This window comes from Vulpes vulpes, chromosome 8, assembly GCF_048418805.1.
Source record: "Vulpes vulpes isolate BD-2025 chromosome 8, VulVul3, whole genome shotgun sequence".
In the NCBI taxonomy this organism is placed as follows: Eukaryota; Metazoa; Chordata; class Mammalia; order Carnivora; family Canidae; genus Vulpes; species Vulpes vulpes.
This window is the reverse complement of record NC_132787.1, coordinates 49,684,436-49,703,611: the sequence shown is the minus strand read 5'-3', so window position 1 is coordinate 49,703,611 and position 19,176 is coordinate 49,684,436. Positions and strand designations below refer to the sequence as shown.

Here is a 19,176-nt window from a genome sequence, read left to right as displayed (position 1 = left end):
GAAGCAAATGGTGGGTATTTGTCGTTTCTAATGGCTGAGTAATATTCCATTATATACATAAACCACATCTTCTTTATCCATTCATCTTTCGATGGACACTGAGGCTCCTTCCACAGTTTGGCTATTGTGGACATTGCTGCTATAAACATCAGGGTGCAGGTGTCCCGGTGTTTCATTGCATCTGTATCTTTAGGGTAAATTCCCAGCAGTGCAATTTCCTGAGCCAACTTTTATTAAAAAATAAGCATTTGTCTGCTTTATATCACAGAGAATAGAAAATCTGGAAAACAACTTTTTTTTGTTAAATACTTTTTCATTGTCAAATTTTTCTTTTCTCATGTATTAGCTAAACTACATTGTTAGATACCCCAAATCAACAGCTTTTAGCTCTATATTAAGTAAAAATTAACATTAGAAAATAAAGTTAATGATTAAATTTAAAATTTATAATTATCTGTGATAGATGGAAAAACGTGGCCACAATAATTTGTACCTCCTTTCATCAAGAGATGCAGTAGCCTACTGCTTCACCTCTGAAATCTGGACTGGATGTGTGATTAGCTTTGAAACATTTAATGTGGAGGATGTGATACTGTACAATTTCAGGAGTCTAGACTTCCATCTTTGCCTTTTTAGAATGGTTTCACCACCAAGTAAGTCAGTCCAGGTTACACTATGATGAGAAAGCCCCAGCCAACAAATAGCACCAAGGTTCCAGACATGTGAGGGAGGCCATTTTAGCCCCTCTCCTCCTGGTGGAGGTGCCAATGACTGCAGCCACATGAATGGTCCCAGTTGAGCTCATCTAACTCATGGGATCATGAGAAATAATAATATGATAGTTATTTTAATCCATTAAGTTCTGGGGTGATTTATTATGCAGCAAAGGCTAATTGAAGTATTATCCAAATAAACTCTGCTATAAAATATAATGATTATATAAAACCTGACTTAAGAGCAAGCCATATTATAGATAATACTATAAAAAGAGCACTGAACCAAGGGGCAGGAGCTATTCTGTGTTTTAAGCTAGAATTGTTAGTAATGGTACAATTTTAAGCAAGCACTTAATTCCTCTGGTTCATCCTCTTTCGGAAAAGTGTTAAGTAAGATGACGTTCGTGATTCTTTCCATTAGTAGATATGAAATGTTATGTGTGGCATATGTACATATCCAAGACTTAAAAGTAGCTTTAATGTTAATTCTCCACAAATATAGGTATTACAAATTTCCCATCCTCTCCCCAAAACTGTGTAATCCATACACACAAAAAATTCTCCTTTCCTTTATCCTACCCTATTACCTTCAGCATTTCAGAAAATTTATCTTTATATTCTCCTGATATTCTATATATTTAATGTAAAACTTTCTATACAGCCTCTAGTCCCTACTATATTTTTCCTTCATATCTAAAAATTTTCCTGAGTTCTGCTTACTCAATTCCTGTCTTCAATTCCTCTCCTGTCAGTCTCTTAAGCCGTTCCAAACAAATCACTGCCCCAACCACTCCACTGAGATAATTGGCTGTGTTCATCAGGAGTCTCCACTTTGCTTTAACCCAATGTTCAAGTCTCAGTCCTCATATTATCGAGGACCTATCAACAACATTTGCTATAATTGATGATTCCTCTTTTTGGTTTTATTCTGAAATACACAGACAGCTACATAAGACATATATGTAAGTTTAACAATAATAAACCCATCCAAGTGAAGAAACAGAGTGTCACCAGGAGACGAAAAGCCTCCTTGTATGCCTCCAACCATAAATTTCCCCTTTTTACCCCCAAGCATACCCATCATCTTGACATTTGTGATGATTTCCCTTCTTCTTTAAATGTTTTTTTTAAACCAACTACATAACTCATTCCTAAGCAACACTGCTTAGTTTTGCTTGTTTTGTAACTTCATATGAACAGAATCATACCGTATGCATCTTTTTATGTCCACATCAACACTTGTTGTCAGGTTCTTAAACTTCTGTCAACATGTAAAAGCATCTCACTGTATATTTAATGTGCAACTGGTTTATGAGATCACACGTTCTTTTTCAAATATTTACTAGCCACAGAGATTTTTTTCTTGTTGTGAAGTGACTGTTCAAGGTTTTTGCCACTTCTCTGTTGGGTTGCCTGTCTTCTAAAACTTGATTTGTTGTTCTTTACTACAGTACCTTAACAAATCTAAGTAACCAATAGCTTCCAAAATGCACCACTAAAAAAGAAAAAAACTGTCAATTAAAATCAAAAGATTCTACCTACTGTAAAATACAATCCAACTGTAGAGAGGTTAAAGTGTGAAATAACTGTGTCTTCCCACTGATGAAGCACTGCAGTCCTTTGTCATACAGATGTGTTGCAAAGGGGGAGTTTCTGCAAAAATGTGATATATGAGGGCACCTGGATGGCACAGTTAGTTGGGCATCCGACTCTTGATTTTGGCTTGGGTCATGGCCTAGGGGTCATGATACTGGGCCCCACAGTGGGCTCTGCAACTCAGCACAGCCTGCTTAAGATTCTCCCTTTCCTCTGCCCTTCCCACTTGTGCACTCTCTCTCTCTTTCTAAAATGAATAAATCTTTTTTTTAAAATGTGAAATATGCTTTCTAGAAATGGTACTTTCAAAAAAAAAAGAAAAAAAAGAAATGGTACTTTCTGCAAAATTGTGTTCCTCAAATAGTAGAGATTACAGAGAAAATGGGGTCAGGGCTGATTTCTCAAAGCCTACTGCTACTTTGTAACCAGAGTCTAGCAAAATCACTAAGAAGCCTAATTAAAAATACTAATACAGTTTAAAAGATATTTTAAATTCCTAATAAAAATACTAGAATAAATAAAATACTTTGTCTTTAAATAATAATTAAAACGAGAGAAAAGAAAAGACAGATTGACAGAAAGGGGTATAAGTAGTTGGAGCTACTGAATAATGAAGATAAGGTGAAAGGCGCAATAAATGATTTTTAAGATAAAGCACATGTCTAAATCGAGAAAACAGGCCATGTTGAGGTAGATGGGCATCATGTACAGTGCATGCACCACTCAACTATGTTTGTATATTCTGTTTACTTGCTGCTATTTGATGACACAAAACATTAGCTTGCTAGGGAAAATGGAATAAGAACCAATATTACTTCCATTAAATTGACATCATTATCCCACCTACTCACCAATCATATATATGAACTTACTGGTGTTAACAGAAACAAATGTTGTAGCAGAACAGACTGTATCTTCTCCCACTCTGTGATTTTTTTTTTTTAATGGTCTTTTAATGATAGTAGTTTTTCATTTCATTGTAGTCAAATTTATCAGTCCTAATGCTTGTGTCTTGTTGAAGAAACCCTTCCTAAGCCAAAGAGATATTCTATATTCTTTGTTAAAAGCCTTTGCCTTTCACACCTAGTACTTTAATGCACTAAAATTGATCTTTTGGGGCCACACTTATTGAAAAGTCAATTATTTTCCCCTCCGATCAGGTATGTCACTTCTGTCATAGAAACCTCATAGAAATGTCTACATAAAACTGGGTATATTATTGGGCTATTACATCCCATTTATCCACTGACCATTCCTGCACCATTACCATGGTGCTATAATCATTATAGTTCCATGATAAATCCTGGTTTATAGTAGAGCAAGTCCACCTTTTTTTTTTTTTTTTAAATTTACAGCCTTTCCATATAAAATCTGGAATCAGAGAAACAGGCTAAAAATGCGAGAATTTTTATGGGATTAGAATAAATCTATTTGTCAATTTGAGGAGAATTCCTGTCTTCACCATACTGAATCTTCAATCCAGGAACAAGGAATCAGTATTTTATTTATTTATTTTTTTTTTAGTTTTATTTTATTTTATTTTATTTTAATTTTTATTTATTTATGATAGTCACAGAGAGAGAGAGAGAGAGAGGGGCAGAGACATAGGCAGAGGGAGAAGCAGGCTCCATACACCGGGAGCCCGATGTGGGATTCGATCCCGGGTCTCCAGGATCGCGCCCTGGGCCAAAGGCAGGCGCCAAACCGCTGCGCCACCCAGGGATCCCAGGAATCAGTATTTTAGATCCTCTTTATGGCCCCTTAATTTTATCTTTACACTTCTTTAGAAATTAATTTTTAGGTATTCCAAATACCTATATGTTACTATAAATATCTTTTTGTAAACTCATTTTCTAACTATTAAAAATATAAAAGAATATAATTTTGGGAATCTATTTGGTCACTTGATTTGGACATAATTGACTTACAATCAAATTCACTAATTTTAACAGTACAATTCTGTGAGTTTTGGGCGCATCACCCCTAAAGGTTTTCTCATGAGACCCTCTGCAGTCCCCACTCTGCGGCAACTGCTGATCTGCTGTCACTATAGTTTTGTGTTTAATAGAATATCTATAAATAGAATCATACAATAATTTGATTCCAGTAGTGGCTTGTATCTGTCTTCTTTTGTATTATGATAATCATCACTTACCATGATGCTTCTGAGACCTATCCATGTTGTGTTTCAATATCCTTTCACTGCTAAATGGTATTCTATTGTACAGATATACCAAAATTTGATTATGTATTTGCCACTGATGGGCATGTGAGATGGTTCCAGATTTCGGACAGTATAAATAACAGCTATAAACTTACAAGTCCTTGGGCAGACATATATTTAATTTTATGTTTAATACTTAGGAGTGGAAATGCTGGGTTATAAGCTAAGTGTCTGTTTAAAAGAAAATGTCCCAAGGTAAATATACTTTGTATTCTCACCAACCCCTAGATGAGAGCTGTAGTTGATTTATATTAGTGTTCCCATATAGGGATTCCTCCTTGAAGTCTCTTGGCAAATTTACTTTTTCTATATCCCCAGCAAAAATGGTTGAGGGGAAAATGATGGGAAAAAATATGATAATTCTCCTGTGAGAATTAAAGCTTAATCATTTGACACAGAGATGTTACTGATTTTAAAGGAATCTAAAGATATCAGCTGAAAGCATGAACAGAAAAGACTGAAAAGTGAAACTGAACGGTCAAGTTGACATTTCCAAGCAGCAAGACAGAGGAACGTGGGGAGAACAGCAGTCATAATCCACTCGTTCCCAAGCTACAAGTGTGAGGTCAAGGCCCTGTCTGCTAACGGTGAGTCTTGCTTGCAAATACATTAGCGTGGTTAGATGCATTTATACTTTATAAAGTGGGAGTGGTACCCCCACAAATCACAGGTTTTGAAGGCTAAGTAAGTCCTTAAATCAGCATTTCTGACATGTGATTCTTTGTAATGATGTTAACCTTGAAGGGAGATCTGAACATTATTTGAATACTATCCTACACTGTCTGTCCTTTGGCATTTTCTACTGTTTGTGAGCTGGGAGCTTCAGTGCTTTGTAAATACTTCAATAGAAGAAATGCAGAGAGAAGTGAATGTTGCTGTGGAATGCTCCAACCTGAAATCAGAAACTGGTGTAAAATCTGAAGTAAAAGCAATGTACATTTCAATGGCAAAACCAAAATCAGGACAAGGAGACAACATATTTTCATCATGAATAAAGAAAACAAGCTTAGTCAAATGACTGATGACTAATGCCCAATCTGAAGATGTTTTCAGACACACACTTAACAATCTGAAGAGTATCAATTCAGTATGAACTTTTTCTTATGTCTAGAATATTTGTTACCAAAGTCAAAACTATCTGACAATACAAGTTATACTTTTTGTACATTACAATTTCATCTTAGGAGTAAAACTTTCAAATATTATATATTTGTGGGTTTATCTTTCAAATTTTTAACTGATTTTTAGTTGGCATTTATTTTGTATTAATGTTTCCTTCTTTTAATGTTTTCTATTATCAAATGTCTGTATCAGGGAGAGATAAACATTGAAGTGTTATTATAGTCTTGTCTTATTAGCTAATAATAATAATAATAATAATAATAAACAGGTGTGATTTTTAAAATATTTGATACACTAAGGAGAATCCATTCCATGCCATGATGTTTGTAGCCATCATTACTGCCATAAAGGTCAAGGAGAGTAGTCATTGGGTTCCCAAGGTACTTGATTTAGTTAGCACTTCATCTCAATCAACCACAGCTTATACTGTGATTAAATTGTGATGCCACTTCTTGTTGTGAATTATGAGCATCCTACTTTCCACTGGAATGAACGTGGCACTGTGCTCAAGCCCAAGAACACAACCAAATCTAAAGTTCCTTCTTGGAGAGTCCGTCTCCTGGGACTACTACCAGTACCAATCTGTATTAGCCAGGATCCAAATAGGACAGAGAAATATGGTAACATGAACAAGGAAAGCTTAATATAAAAAATTATTAACTATTTACAAAGAATTAACTAAGAGGAAATAAAAGAGAACTTTAAAGAATACCACTCTAAATCTGAGGGAGAATACTCAAATAAGGAACAGACTTGGAAGGGAGGGATGCTCCCAAACTCTGGGATTCAGACTTCTTTGGAGAAGGTATGATTGTACCCTGGGGATGAATCTGTTCATAGTCTGTGGGTCAAGGTTGGCAGACAGAGAACAATCTGCTGGAGTACTGATGAAATTCACCAGCAAGCTGACTGTAGTGAGGACTGTTTCGAACTTACTAGAAAACCATCTGGGATACTGGCTGGACTTGCCAGAAACCCAGTAGGAAACCACTTACAGGGAATATTGTTGAAATCTGAGGAGCCATAGGGGGTGCCTATCGAACTCATCAGGAAACTGCAAGGAAGTTAGCAGGTGCACTGGTGGAATTCATAAAGACGCCTATGAGGTAGGAAGCTGGGGCACTGCTGAAACTTACTGAGTGTCTTTTTGCAGGTAGGAGCAAAAAGAAAAAGACACACTGGAACTAGGGAAAGACTCTTTTTTCTCTTCTCTAGTATCTTTCCTGCCGGCCTCAACATAATCTGACATTGTACTAGTTGGCAAAGGGGGAATGTTGCAAGATCATACCCAGGCAAAAAAAAAAAAAAAAAAAAAAAAAAAAAAGTAATTTGAAGCCAAGAGCACTAAATAATAGCTGGCAGGCCAGTTTTCTGAACAATTCTACCATGAGTGGGAGTTGAATTTTATCAAAATTTTTTTCTGCATCTATTTGAGAAGATCATCTGTTTTGTTTTTTCTTTTCCAGTCTGTTACTATATTAATTTCAAATGTTATCCCAATCTTGCATTCCTGGGACAAACACTCCTTAGTCATAACATATTACCCTTTTTACATTTTGCTATACATTGATTTGATAAAATATTTTAAGGAGTTTTAAGTCTATGTTCATGAAAAATTGTGGACTAATATTTTCTTTTAATGTCCTTGTTTGGTTTTAGAATCAGGATAATGATCAGATCACAGAATAAGTTGGGAAGTTCCTTCCTTCTCTATTTTCTTAAAAAGTCTGTGTAGGATTGGTATTACTTCTTTAAGTATTTGAAACAATCCACCTATACCATCTGGGTCTGATGCTTTCTTAATGGGAAAGCCACAAACTACAAATTCAATTCCTTTAACTGATTGGGAACTGTTATTCAGCTCATCTATTTCTTCTTGAGTGAACATTGGTAGTTTTTTCTTCCAAGGAATTTTTCCATTTCATCTGAGTTCAGTTCAGTGTCACCAAGTTCTTTAACATATTCTTGACTGTCCATTTAACATCTGTATGATTTTTAATGATGCCATCTTTCTCATTCCTGATATTAAAGAGTGCTTTCTCTCTCTTTACCTGAGCAGTATGGCTAAAAGTTTACTAGTTTTATTATCAGAAAAAAAATCAGCTTTAGGTTTCACTGATTTTTCTCCATTCTCTGTTTTTTAGTCTGTTGATTTCTGCTTTTATCTTTATTATTTCCTTTCTTCCACTTAATTTGGGTTTACTTTGCTCTTCTTTTGCTAGAAGTCTTAAAGAAGTTTAGATCACTGATCTTTATTATTTTCTAAGTATTTAACACTATAAATTTCCCTATAAACACTGGTTTATATTCCAACATTCCACATACTGGTATATTGAGTTTGATAGGTTTTGATATGCTATGTTAACATGTTGTATTTTCCTTGTGGCTTTAACTCACAGGCTATTTAGAAGTGTGCTATTTAATTTCCAAATATTCAGAGATTTTCCAGATAATTTCTTTTTAAGTGATTTCTTACAATTCCATTATGATTACAGAATATATTTTGTTATGATTTATATTCTCCTAAATTTATTCAATCTTGTTTTATGGCCCAGAATATGGTCTTCATTTGTAAATGTTCCATGGGCACTAGAAAAGAATGTATATTCTTCTGTTGTTGAGAGGTTCTAATACATTGCAATTAGGTCAGGTTGGTTCAAAGTGTTATCCATGTTATAACCTTACTGATTTTTTTTTTTTTTTTTTGCTTACTTTCCCCAAATAGGTGCTGAAATCTTAAACTCTAATTATAAAGTTGTCGGTTTCCTTTCAGGCCTATCACTTGTATCATTTCCATTCCTCCTCAAGAATTTCCTTTAGTTATTTTTTCCAGTGCAAGTCCTCTGGTGAAAAATTCTCTCATCTTTTTTTTTTTTTTTTTTTGTCTGAAAAATTCTTTATTTCTCTTTCTCTTAAGGATATTTTTGTTGTATGTAGAAATCTAGGTTAGCAGTTTTTCCTTTCAGCACGTTGAAGATGACATTTGATTGACTTCTGGCTTGTACTGGTTTCTGTTGACAAGTCTATAGTCATTCTTTGTTCCCTTGTATATAATAATGTATTTTCTGTCTGGCTTTCACATTTTTTCTATCACTGGTTTTCAGCAATTATATTATGATATCCTTAGATGTGTTTTTTTATGCTTCTTCTGTGTAGGGTTTGTTGAGATCCATAGCTCTGGATTTATAGTTTTCATCGTATTTGGGAAAATTTCAGCCTATTTCTTCATTTGTTTCTTTCCATTTCCTCCCTCTTAGCTCTGACAGTGTTCATATTGAGCTGTTCTGTCTATGACCCAATTTCCGAAAGCAGCTATTACATGTATATTGCCCAATTTCTGTTTACAGTAAGGAGGTAAATCTAGTACCAGTTAGTCTTTCATGGCAGGAGCAGAAATGTCTCTCTCTCTCCCTCTCTCTGGTTGCTTAAAAGAAAAATTAATGTCTTCAGTTTTTTTTTCTTCTCTGTTTCAGTTTGATTCATTTACATTTCTATATCTTCAAGTTCACTAATCTTTTCTTCTGCATTTTCTAATCTGCTGTTAAGCCCATCCATGAGTTTTTGAAGTTCCATTTGGTTCTTGAAAAAAAAAAAAAATCACTTTCCCTTCATTTTATCCGTATTTCTTTAAATCCTTGAGTATATTTATAAATACTCTAAAATGAATGCTTTGGTTATACCTGTTTCTATGTCACATATGCCATTTCTGTTTTGTTTTTTGTATTAGCTGACTTTTCTATTGATTATGGGCCATATTTTCTTCTTTTTTGTATATCTAATAATTTTTATTAGACACTGGGCATCATGAATCCTATGTTATTTGGTGTTGAGATTTTGTTATCTTCCTTTAAAGGGTGTTGATCCCCCCCAGCCCTTTCCTTTCTCCCATCCTTCCCTCCTCCCCTCCTTCCTTACTTTCATTTTGCTGATAGTTAAGTTATATGTGTATTTGCTTGATCCTTTTGGGATTATTTGAGCTCCTTTTCTTCATAGCTCTCTCCTCTCTGACATCTGTCCTGAAAATCTCAGGCACCTCAGACTTCTTGAACTGAGATTTCTGTCCTCTCGACTCAGAATCTTCTGTAGTCTGCTTGGCCTTTACCTCCCCATACTATGGCCCAGAAAGTGGCTCCAGGCAGAAGGTTGAGGAAACCATAGGACTTCACTGTGAGCAGTCATCTTTCCACTTCTATTAGGGATAACAGTCTTATCCTTTCAACAGTGCAGTGTCTGACAATGGCAGAAATCTTTCCTTCACTTATTAATTCTGCTACTCAAAGTGTTTCAGATCTTGTCAGTAGGCACACCTTCTAGATGGCTTTCTTTCTTTTTTAAAAAAAAAAAAAATGTGCTTCTGATATGTCCTCATCATGTTTTAGGCATTTACATACTTTCTGATACAATTAGATGTTCCAAGCTCATCTTGTACTTTCTTTGCTCCAGACCCAGAATCAGAATTTTCTCCAAGAATATTTGGTATCTTTTAGTAAAGAACGGTAATTACAGACCATTTGGTGTGTTAACTGTTAATGATATATCACTGTGTTCTTGAAGGAGTTGTGGACACGTCAGTGTGTAGGCTAATAGGTCCAGTTAGGATCTGAAAAGGCTGCAGCTGCTTGGACCCTATGAATGAAAACTAAATAAACTATAGCTCCTTTCTAGGACAAAACCTCACACTGAGGAGAAACTGCAAAACTAGGACAGTACAAGTAAATTTAAAAGAGGATCCAAGTAAAAGTGCAGAGCACAGCACAAACACGTGTTTTTATTAACTTGTTTTAATAAGAGAAGAGGGAGCTCTAGAGCTATGGAACTAAAAATGCTACCCTGAGACACCCCACGCAGGCAAATACCAAGTTACTTATAACGGAATGAAAATCATTTTTCAGACTTTTAAAGAGCAATGCTTTATGCCAGAAGACAACAGATAATTGAAGAATTAAAATAGTCAAGGCAAGAAAACATGAGCCAAAGATTTCATCTACATCCAAAAAACTTAAAAGTTTGAGGGCCATAGACCAACTATGATGATCTTCTCACTCTTTCCTGGAAAATCTAGTAGAGAAGAAGTGTTAGGAAAGTACAGTTTTCAAAAAAACAGTGAAAATAAGGAAAACATGTGAAGTGGAATAAGCTTTCTAATTATATTTGTTGGGATAAAAAAATATTATTTCAAGTCAGATGATGGAAGAGAGAAGGCATAAGAAGCAAGAAGTAGATCATTTAATATTGTTCATGGTTGGGACAAAAACAAAAAATGGAAGGGAGGAGGAACACAGTATTACATAAAAGCATAAAGGCAGCCATTGGAGTAAAGATGCAAAACTTTCCAAAAAGAGATCAAATAAAATGGACTACATGGTGAAAGGCTTTTTAAATGAAAGATGTGTATATGGGTAAAATAGAAAACCAAGACACAACAGACACTAAAGACCTATCATCAATAAATAGAAAGTTTCACATTGGCTACACCATCCAATACTATTTGTAAAACAAAGAGCTTCAAAAAGATGAAAGAATAAAAAGACAAAGACATACTAGGCAAAGCAATGCAAAGAAGGTAGGAGTTGCAATTCTGAAATCTGACCAGGTATATTTACAGAAGAAAATCTTAAGAGGTTGGTTTTAAAAACAAAAACCAAAACATTTTATACCATGTTAAAGAGTCTAGACTTGGGGATCCCTGGGTGGCTCAGTGGTTTAGCGCCTGCCTTTGGCCCAGGGCGTGATCCTCAAGTCCTGGGATAGAGTCCCACATCGGGCTCCCTCCATGGAGCCTACTTCTCCCTCTGCCTGTGTCTCTGTCCCCTCCCACCCCATGAATAAATAAAATCTTTAAAAAAAAAGATACGTTAAAAAAAAGAGTCTAGACTTATACTCAATGAGAGACTTTGAAGAATAAACTGTACATAGTAAGAGTCAGGTGTGCACTTAAAGACGGATCAGGGGATCCCTGGGTGGTGCAGCGGCTTGGCGCCTGCCTTTGACCCAGGGCGCGATTCTGGAGACCCGGGATCGAATCCCACATCGGGCTCCCGGTGCATGGAGCCTGCTTCTCCCTCTGCCTGTGTCTCTGCCTCTCTCACTCTCTCTGTGGCTATCATAAATAAATAAAAATTAAAAAAAAAAAAAAAAAAGACGGATCAGACAGAGGGGACATGGAAGGCAGGGATGCAGCTAGAATGGGGAAGGGGGCAGACACCGAGGGCCTACTCCAGGACAGGTGGTCTGCACTCATGTTCTCGTTTTAATTCTTAGAACTATGGGAGGTGTCTCTTGTTATTCATGTTTTATATATGGGGATTCTGAGGTTCAGGAAGATCAAGTAACTTGTCCAAGGATCAAGATTTTTCACCTAGCTCTTTGCCCCCACATATTGCTATTTGTTTTTTTTTAAAAAAAAAAAAAGTTCAAGTAAGAAAAGGTGAGAGTCTAAGGAAGTGCAGAAGGATTACTATTTAAGGAGCGTAATTAGGCAGGCTTGGTGATACTGGACATTGTGTAAGAGAATATAACAAGAAAAAGAAAGAAAGAATTCCAGAGCCATTATAGGAGCTACTATCTACAGGGAGTAACAAATACCTTGAAAAGGAAAACAAACCAGAACATCCTTTTTGCCCTTTTACTGTTTACTGCTTTTTATTCTCCCCCAGCCTTGAGCTAACTCAAGCACTCATGATTTCTTGAGCTAATACAAGCATTCATGATTTCTTGTTACACGTTAAAACACACACACACAAACACAAGCATCATTACAACAACCACCATCACCACAACAACAATCACCAGGTCCTATAAAAACTACGGAGACTGGAACAGATACACAAACATCTAGATAAAAATTCAACATAGATTACTACAAAGAAGGTACTGCATTTTCTCCTTTTTTCTTTTGGGGAAGGAGCACTTAAAATTAGTAATGTCTTAAAAATTAATACAAAAAATGTTTGGCACTGAAAGAAAAAAAAACTTTTACCAAATAAACATTTGGAACTGATTTATAGAAGAAAACCTACTTAGCAGAATGTACATATATATTCTTAAACTCTTAAAGTCTAATGTCTGTTTTTAAAGATAACAATAAAATCTCCTAGTTTTTCTACTTTAAAAACAAAAGCCCTGCATGTCCTCGGAAAACTCTTCTCCTTATCCACTTTTTGTTTTATTCTGGTGCCCCAACTGAGTCTTCCCAATTTGATATGAAATACTCAATTAAGTTATTTCTACGTTTGATTAGTTAAATAAGAATATATTGGCCTCCTTTTCTTTATTCCAACTCATACTTACATGGAATGGTTCTCAAGTAGAGGTTATCTCTGATTACTTGCTGCAATTTGTGGTCAATTGATCCCTTCTGAAACTGAAGACTCAGGTAATGTCGCAAATCTTTATTAATGACTTTGCCTACAGAAAAAAACACAGAAGACAGAACATGTAACTGTTAGATCTCCAATAAAAAGTGATGTTAGTGACTTGAATACACTTAATCCATTTGGCTATAGACAGAAAAAAGAAATCAGAGTGTTTTACTAAAAACAACACTGTCTTAATAAAAGCAAATTATTATAGTACTATAATTAATAATATATACCTAAAATAAATGATGTGGGCATAATTTTACAAGAGTAGGGATGGACAAGGTACAGATCAAAGAATATGACAAATACCCAAGATAATTTCCACCTACGGTTTTAAATACCATCTATGTACCGATAACTCCTAGGTTCTTATCAAGTCTCCATTCCTGGCCTATGTCCACCAGGCTCCAAAGCCATCAAACTGTTTCATATATATTGCAGGTATATTTGTAAGTCAAATAAGCACCTATTTGACTTTCAGGTAGCCAAAGCAGAACTCTTAAATCCATCCTCCCCCAATTTTTCCTCTGCCCTGGTTTTCCTTGTCTTAGCAAATAATAGCACCACTGACCCAGGGGAACAAACCCCCAAACTAGAAGTCATCAGAAGTTTCTGTTATCTCCTTTTCACTTCTATCCCCCAGATTCAATCCATTAGTACCTTTTGTCAGTTCTACTCCCAACACATGTCCCATGTCCACTTTTCTCCTTTTCCAGAGCCTCCACCCTAATCCTAAACCACCATCATTTCCCTTTTAGAATTCTGCAACAGCCTTCTAATCTGTCTCCCTGCATTCATTCTTGCCTCCTTCCTGCTCCCACCATTTGCACAAAAGCCATATTTCTGCACAAATATAATATAAACCAGATAATCCCCACTCTCTTTAGTGCCCTTCCCCACCCATGACCTTTTATTGCACTTGGGATAAAATCCAAACTTCCACATGTTCTAGCTTTGACCATCTCTGACCCAAACCCATTCACTAACCCCCAACTAGCCATGCTTCTTCTACCCACAGTGGCCAGATTTCTGATCTTCAAAAAGGCCAAATGGGCCCTACCTCAAAGCCTGAACAGGCATTTCCTGTCCACTCACTTGACTCCTAGATGCAATGTGATTAAATAAGAGAATGAAAGATTTTTTTTTCCTTACTCGTGGGGAAAATGGGAGATAAAAACAGGACTATTAGAAATCTCAAAGGAATGGTAAGTAGAAAAATGAAAGATTATAGAAATCTGATAGCAGTGAATTTATAGTAAAGGTTGAACTTAAAATGAAACCAAAGCAGTCTGAACACTGTTCATTATATATGAGTTCACCACGATTACAAAAGGACAATGTTAAAATATAATGGATTACTGTATCCAGTAAGAAATGACTAGGTGATTAAAATATATTCTTTGTTTTATTTGCAACAGCTTGTGACAAGGTTGGATAAGCCAAAACAGATCTTACTATAGATCACTTCATTCTTTTAACTGTTATTCCATAATGTAACATTTCTAATCCTCTCTTTTTGGTCTTTTCTCACAGGTATAAACAAGCAGAACCAAATGAGAAGGTGTTAATACAAGCAGGAAACCAGGGTGCTGCTCAAGTTTAAAGATAACATTCAGATCCTAAACTAATAAACAAACTAAAAAAGTTTGTTTTACCTTGCCAAAAATAGATGCTGAGGAAGGGGGACCCCTCTGTGATCAAAGAAGAGAGCCTGAAAGATATTTACAGGGATAAACAGAAAAATCCTGGTTGCAGAAGTGGTTTCTGCCAGGCATTCAAGGGGCTCTACCAACCCGAGTTCCATTTAGATGGAAACATATTATGCCATTTCTTATTTTTATAACAGTGCTTGCTCACTGCTTGGTGGAAAAAAACCTAATTCATAATCAATATTGTACAGTCTCAAGAACCCAGAAATGGACCCTCAACTCTATGGTCAACTAATCTTTGACAAAGCAGGAAAGAATATCCACTGGAAAAAAAGATGGTGTCTTCAACAAGTGGTGTTAGGAAAATTGGACAGCCACATGCAGAAGAATGAACCTGGACCACTTACACCATACACAAAAATAAACTCAAAATGGATGAAAGACCTAACTGTGAGAGAAGAATCCATGAAAATACTGTAGGAGAACACAGGCAGCCACCTTTTTGACCTCGTCCACAACAACTTCTTGCTGGACACACTTCTAAAGGCAAGAGAAACAAAAGCAAAAGCAAAAGCAAAAATGAACTATGGGGACTTCATCAGGATAGAAAGCTTTCAAACGGGCAGCCTGGGTGGCTCAGCAGTATAGCACCACCTTCAGCCCAGGGTGTGATCCTGGAGACCTGTGATGGAGTCCCACGTCATGGAGTCCCACGTCGGGCTCCCGGCATGGAGCCTACTTCTCCCTCTGCCTGTGTCTCTGCCTCTCTCTGTGTCTCTCATGAATAAATAAATAAAATCTTAAAAAAAAAAAAAGAAAAGAAAAAAAAAGAAAGCTTTCACACAGCAAAGGAAACAGCCAAAAAAACTAAAAGGCAACCTAAAGAATGGGAGATGTTTGCAAATGACTTATCAGATAAAGGGCTGGTATCCAAGATCTATAAGGAACTTATCAAACTCAACACTGAAAAAACAAATAATCCAGTCAAGAAATGGGCAGAAGACTTGAACACACATTTCTCCAAAGAAGACATACAAATGGCTTAGCAGACACATGAAAAAATGCTCAATATCACTCAGCATCAGAGAAATGCAAATCAAAACCACAATGAGATACCACCTCACATCAGTCAGAATGGCTGAAGTTAACAACTCAGGAAACGACAGATATTGGCGAGGATGCAGAGAGACAAACCCTCTTACACTGCTGGTGGGAATGCAAGCTGGTGCAGCCACTCTAGAAAGCAGTATGGCGGTTCCTCAAAAAGTTAAAAATAGAAATACCCTATGACCCAGCAACGGCACTACTAGGTATTTTTATCCAAAGGATACAAACAGGGATCCCTGGGTGGCTCAGCGGTTTTGCGCCTGCCTTCAGCCCAGGGTGTGATCCTGGAGACCCAGGATCGAGTCCCACATCGGGCTCCCTGCATGGAGCCTGCTTCTCCCTCTGTGTCTCCGTCTCTCTCTCTCTCTCTCTCTCTCTCTCTCTTCTCTCATGAATAAATAAATAAAATCTTAAAAAAAAAAAGAATATTTAAAAAAAAAACAAAGGATACAAACATAGTGACTCAAAGGGGCATCTGCACCCCAATGTTTATAGCAGCAATGTCCACAACAGCCAAATATGCAAAGAGCCCAGAAGTCCATTGACAGATAATGGATAAAGAAGACATAGTATATACATATAATGGAATTACTCAGCCATCAAGAAGAATGAAATCTTGCCTTTTGCAATGACATGGAGAGAACTCAAGGGTATTAAGCTAAGCAAAATAGGCTAGTCAGAAAAAAGACAAATATCATGATTTCACTCATATGTGGAGTTTAAGAAACAAAACAAGATGAACATAGGGGAAAGGAAGGAAAAATAAAGTAAGATGAATAAAGGGGAAAGGAGAAAAAATAAGTGGGAAATATCAGAAAGGGAGACAGAACATGAAAGACTACTAACTCTGGGAAACAAACTAGGGGTGGTGGAAGGGGAGGTGGGCGGGGGGGTGGTGGTGACTGGGTGACGGGCACTGAGGTGGGCACTTGACGGGATAAGCACTGGGTGTTATTCTGCATGTCGACAAATTGAACTCCAATAAAAAATAAATTTATTAAAAAAAAGAGAGGGAGGCAAACCATAAGAAACTTTTTACTCTAGAAAAAAAATGAGGGATGCTGGAGGGGATGTGCAGGGAGGGGGACAGGGGTAACTGGGTAATGGGCATTAAGGAAGGCACTTGATATAATGAGCACTGGGTGTTATATGCAACTGATGAATCATAAATTCTATCCCTGAAACTAATAACAGAGTATATGTCAATTAAATTGAATTTAAATTTTAAAAAATTACTGTAGTCTCATTTCTTATTGAATAAAACATGTCCCAAAATGAATTTATTAAATATTTTAAAAATTAGGTGTGTTCCAAGTGTTTTATAATAAATATTATACAAAAGCTTTGATAGATTGCTATATAGGTGCTTAAAAATTTTAGTGACATTTGTGGACATTTAGAGTTTTTGAATAGATAGAGAATCCATCTTTTTTTTTTTCATTTAAAATAATATAGTACTTTTACTTTAACTCAAGATTTTGTTTTTAAATTTGAAACTTTAAGATATGGTCATATACCCTATGACACCTGGGTTGGCTCAGCGGTTGAGCGTCTACCTTTGGGCCAGAGCGTGATCCTGGAGCTCCGGTATGGAGTCCTGCATCGGTCTCCCTGCATGCAGCCTGCTTCTCCTTCTGTCTGTGTCTCTGCCTCTCTCTCTCTCTCTGTGTCTCTCACGAATAAATAAAGATAATCTTAAAAAAAAAAAAAAAGATATGGTATAGCCCACAGAGGGAACTATAAAATGCTAAGAACTGGGATTGGATTTTAATTCAATTAAAATAACAGCCATTAAATCAGACATAAAGACAAAGCCATAATACAAAACACAGATCACAAGTTACAGTATAAAGGGGTTTCCTCTGGTGGAAATGAAGTTAAAACACCTCATTTTCTGTCAAGGGCCTACAAGATCTTAAGACTGAGAGGCCAGTTAAAGGAGAAAGAACTAGAGTTAAGGCATCACATCTAGGATTATCAGAGCTGGAACTGCACTCACTCTCAGTTACCACCTGCAACCCCTGCTGGGGTTCTGGATACAACACTGAGATGAACAGTTGCCAAGAAAAGGGTGAGGGATAATTTCATAAATACGATATTTTATTTAAAATGTGCAGGTCATTCAAAAACCTTCAAGGTTGAAAACAAACTATTACAAATTATCAGTGAAATGTCAATTATAAAAGATTAACAACTTATACAGGTTGGCACTCTTTCAGATTAATAATTAATAGTAAAATATTTTGGATATAGTAGTCATCGTGGATTTCCTTGCCTCAAGAAACCAAAGACCTTCTGTAAGGGAACAGAATATTATGGTTCCCTCTTAAATAGGATTCCAGGGAATTTGTTTAAAAAAAAAAAAGTACAAATATCCTGAGTAGGCAGATACTGCGGAATTGCTAGAAGGCCAACAGAAACATTAATTCACAAAAACACATCTGAGTGTATCTGTATTATCAAGTTGTATATAAACGTCAGCCTTTTATTTAGGCATAGTTTCACAGAAATTTGACATTTAAAGGGTATGAAAAATATTTACTTGGGGTTAATGCAGTTGTTGCTAAACAAGGAAGAGGAAAAGATTCTTCATAATTTAGCATTCCTACCCAGCCAGCCTTTGCTTTATTTTTTTTAAAGATTTTTATTTATTTATTCATAGAGACAGAGAGAGAGAGAGACAGAGACAGAGACACAGGCAGAGGGAGAAGCAGGCTCCATGCAGGGAGCCCGACATGGGACTCGATCCCGGGCCTCCAGGATCACACCCCAGGCTGCAGGCGGCGCCAAACCGCTGCACCACAGGGGCTGCCCCAGCCTTTGCTTTAAGTGCTAAGATTATTCCCTGACTTCTAAGTGATTTATAGGTTTATTTATGAAACATAAAATAGATCTATATATTTATAAATACAGCTCCACTGGGGGAAAAGTTTGTAACTGAAATCTCAATTATATGAATAAATCCAGATGCTCAAGTTTCAACATACGAATTCTTAGTTAAAAAGAAAACCATAACTACGAATCCATACTTTCTGAATATATGTAAATTAATATTTGCTAGCAGTTCTGTTTGAGGAATCCATGTGTAGAGACACTGGTTATTAGTCAGATAAAACCTATGGCACACAAGCATGGGAGTGGCCATGCAAGCAGCTATAAACCAATCTGACTGTCAATATTCCACTCCCTTTTCTATAAGGATCATTCAGGACACTTTGCCAATCACTTCCTAAAGTCAAGATGGTACGTGACTTTACTATATTCTCTAATCCAGTAGCAATTATAAAATTGGAGGGAAAAGCGAGATGAGTTTAGCATATCTTGTTCTTACAAATTCACACTGATTCATAGTGGTCATCCCATTCTTTTCTACACCCTTAAAACATTTTATATTTTTTCAA

The 19,176-nt window shown here is 36.4% G+C and overlaps 1 protein-coding gene across 6 annotated transcripts in view; it reads right to left on the bottom strand.

Moving 5' to 3' along the window:
* MAGI3 (membrane associated guanylate kinase, WW and PDZ domain containing 3) overlaps window positions 1-19,176 on the bottom strand; it is a 234,726-nt gene that overhangs the window by 81,812 nt on the left and 133,738 nt on the right. For all 6 annotated transcript variants that reach the window (XM_025983311.2, XM_025983309.2, XM_072766497.1 and 3 more), the window contains exon 2: window positions 12,949-13,065. In XM_025983311.2, the coding sequence (XP_025839096.1) occupies window positions 12,949-13,065 (117 nt within the window). The remainder of the gene's footprint in view (window positions 1-12,948; window positions 13,066-19,176) is intronic.